The following is a 3,505-nucleotide window of genomic DNA, read 5'->3' as shown; positions in this document are numbered from 1 at the left end:
TTTCCATTATTTGCCATTTTGATTTGGTTTTTGTTGTTATGTTGTTGTTTTTGCATTAAATTAACATTTCTCTACTGTTATAGTTTGCATGCCGTGTTAGCCTCCATAACGCCTGCTGCTGCCGCCGCCGCTGCCGTTTCTGCGTTTTGTTTGTTGTTGTTGTTTTTGCATTCACAAAACGACTACCGTTATTTATTTACTTTGTAGTTGTTGCAATTTGCCTGCCATCACTGAGCTTGTAACCACCAATATATACGCTGCCTTGAGGTCACAGCTGAGCCACAGCTTTCTGCGCTGCTGCCACGCTTGGCGCCAATGACGCGGACGTCGCAAGTACTACCGCCTGGCGCTTCGACGAAGCCGCTGCCACAGTGGACCGAGTTGCAAGCGGTGGCTTTGTATCATCGGTAAGTACGCCCATTGTAGCGCCATGACACACGCCCACCGCCAACAGTGCAACGAACGCCATGCCGACGATCGCGAACACGCCTCCTATTCGTCGCCTGCTGTTGTGGCTACTGGCGACGCCGCCTGTGAGCGCCGAGTTGTCTGGATCGCCGTTGATGCGTTTCGAACCCTCGAGGCCGAGCAGGTTGGGCGAGATGGTGGTGGGCGGTGTTATGCTCAGCAGCAGGCGTTGTTGCACGTTCTTATGGAAGACATGCAGTATGGAGACCTCGCATAGCAGCAGTATACTTGTCGTCTGGTATTTGGGCACCGTCTGGAAGAAACCTTGCAGCACTTGGCTATGTGGGGAGATTTCTAGCGAGGAATATGTGGAGGTACCTTCGAAGGCGACGTGGTTGATGCGTTGAAAGGGTGTTTTGTAAATCTGTCATGTGTCGGAAGAGATAGAGCCGGGTTAAAAGAGATGTATATTATATATTTAGTTGAGGAATATTTTGTAATTTTAAAAAAATTTAATTAAATTTCTAAAAATTTTAAAAACTTAGTCTACATTCGTAACTGTCAACTCACCTTGCGTCCGTTGATGTACCATGTTATGTTGGCTGGCGGATATGACATCCCAACCGTGCAGACAGCCTTGAAGTTGTCATTCATGGTGATGACCTTCTTGTCCACCTGCATAGCTGGCTCATCCTTGGGCAGTTCGATGACCTGCATGTGTGCGGCGCGTATGTCAGTGTGAAAGAGCGGCTCATCTTCGGACACTTCGCACTGGTAGTTGCCGGTTAGTTCGCGGTTGACACCCTTCAGTGTTACCGAAGTTGCGTCTGAATTTGTGAGCTGCAAAGGGTGAGAGAGTATCGCGTGTAAGTTAATTATTTTGGCATCAGCGTGGCATGACAAACTTTCTGTCTTTGGCTATTTGCCAGCTAAAGAAAAAATAGTTTAATGAAAGTTGTTGAAAAGTTTTCACGCAGTCAGTGCTTGATTTGTCAAAGCCAACCCGACTGAGTGGAGGAGTTAAAATTTTTTTCGGCGGGAAGAAAATCAATTCATAATGACTGTGCTCGAAAAGATTGAGTGAAGTCGAATTTAATTCGTCAGCTTGTGTTGCTGACGGTGGCCGAAGAAAAATAGGAAAACGAGAGTCTGTTACAAGAAGTTCCAGTGGTTTAGAACTTGTATTTTCTATATAGGGACAGAGAAGATAGTCGTAGCTAATTTCGTCTACATATCTTGGAACCAGCATTAACTCCAACAAGAGCATCAGCTTCGAAATCCAAAGCAGAATAACTCGTGCCAACAGTTGCTATTTCGGYCTTCAAATAAGATAACCATTCAGTCTTCTGCATATTCGAAATCACCCATTTTCTGTCAAAGGTTCTCTCCACACTGCATGTATATGTATGTGTAAGAATAGTCGAAATACTAAAAACTCATTCTCCAACTGATTAAATTATCCAGCAGTCCCTGGCAGTGGCTTAATATTAATAGCAAATGTTGATCTAAAGAACAGCAACTAGTTAATTATAAAGTTGAAACTTTGCATGTGTGTTGCAACTGCAACGGCCCACAAGCTGCCGCAACAATACAATGGCTGTTGTTATAAGCAAGCATTACTGCAATAATAATAATAATAATAATTTTACAATAATAGTGTTATTGATGTTCGGTCACACTGAAATAAGCTGCAGGCAAATTTCCCATTACCCACACCGCCTCCCGCTGAATCCTCTTCCTGCTCGACACTTTCGGCTTCTGCCCCATCAACATTACTGCAGCTGTTGCTGCCGCTGGCCATGAGCTACTGTAAGGACAACAAAGGCACAAGAACATCATAACGTCAGCTCAAAGAGCTTTTATGACCAGCGTGTCAATGTGCCCAATAATAAAAACAACAACTGAAAATTGAGAATTTTATGCCTGCTAGTTGTTGATATTTGCCAATTTGCTGCTGAGCTTAATTGAGTTGAAATTTAAATGAATAATTTCTTTGTTGTTTGTTTTTCCTTAAACTCTTACATTTAAAGAGAAGAATACAACAACTTTCAATATCATACATAAAAAGACAACACTTAATTGAAAATGAGAGTTGGAAAAGGAAATATTTTTCTTTCGAGTTGGTCAAAACCGCGTCTAGGTCGATATTTTTTTAAAGCAAAAATAGACCACAGTAAGTTGAAAACCATTCGAAAATAAAGATTAATTAACAAAAATTTAAAAAATAATAATTTAAGAGCGATCTGATGTCGAGAAGAGGAATTGAAGGGGTTGGTTTAAATTCCAATCGTTAAAAATTACTATTATCGATTTCCGGCAAAACTATGAGTCCTTTTGAAAACGATTATGGCAAGGCTGTGGGCCATAAAAAAAAAAAACTTTTCTGTTGACACTTTTTTTCATAACCTCAAAAGTTATGTGAATAAAAGCTAATTTTTGGCTTTTTATTTTTTATCTTTTACAGAACAAAATGTTTGTTTCCAAACTTTAAGGTTAATTTATCTTTTCATGTCCAAACACAACATAACTTTTACACCTTCAACACAGTGTATTAATTTATGAAAATTTTTTTAACATCAAAAAACAAAAAAAAAAAAAACTTCGAATATCCTATAAGGTACATATATATAAGTATGCGAGCTAACAACAAATGGACATCTAGTCATGTTCATCTGTATATACGCAATCTCGTTTCTCAGTTTTTGAGATATCGATCTGAAATATTGCACACGTCCGTTTTTGTCAAAGAAGCTGCGCATTTGTCGGTACCGCCGATATCGGATAACTATAGTGCATGTTAGCGATACAAACAGAATGATCAAAAACGAGCTTTTGTATGAAAACCTTTTTCATTTGCTAAAATATATTCACAAAAACATAATGTTGAAATCTCCAAAGATTGTTCGGATTCTCACATATCTGCCATATCAACTGCCCGATCAGTATTAAGAAAAAGTTAAGTTTATACCCTTTTATGTGCTAATTCCACTTTAACTTTAACATTAACTTTAACTTTAACTTTAACTTTAACTTTAACTTTAACTTTAACTTTAACTTTAACTTTAACTTTAACTTTAACTTTAACTTTAACTTTAAC

The 3,505-nt window shown here is 39.2% G+C and overlaps 1 protein-coding gene across 1 annotated transcript in view; it reads right to left on the bottom strand.

Moving 5' to 3' along the window:
- The window catches only part of LOC108965654, a 336,480-nt gene continuing 332,975 nt past the window's right edge, over positions 1–3,505 (bottom strand). The window contains exons 10-11 of the mRNA XM_018928203.1: positions 979–1,248; positions 1–832 (exon numbers count right to left, since the gene is read on the bottom strand). Coding sequence (XP_018783748.1) covers positions 269–832; positions 979–1,248 — 834 coding nt within the window. The 3' untranslated portion in view covers positions 1–268. The remainder of the gene's footprint in view (positions 833–978; positions 1,249–3,505) is intronic.

The sequence above is a fragment of the Bactrocera latifrons genome, unplaced genomic scaffold, assembly GCF_001853355.1.
Source record: "Bactrocera latifrons isolate USDA-ARS-PBARC rearing strain unplaced genomic scaffold, ASM185335v1 scaffold_144, whole genome shotgun sequence".
NCBI classification, from domain to species: Eukaryota; Metazoa; Arthropoda; class Insecta; order Diptera; family Tephritidae; genus Bactrocera; species Bactrocera latifrons.
The sequence above is the reverse complement of the archived record's forward strand: the minus strand, read 5'-3'. Positions and strand labels throughout refer to the sequence as shown.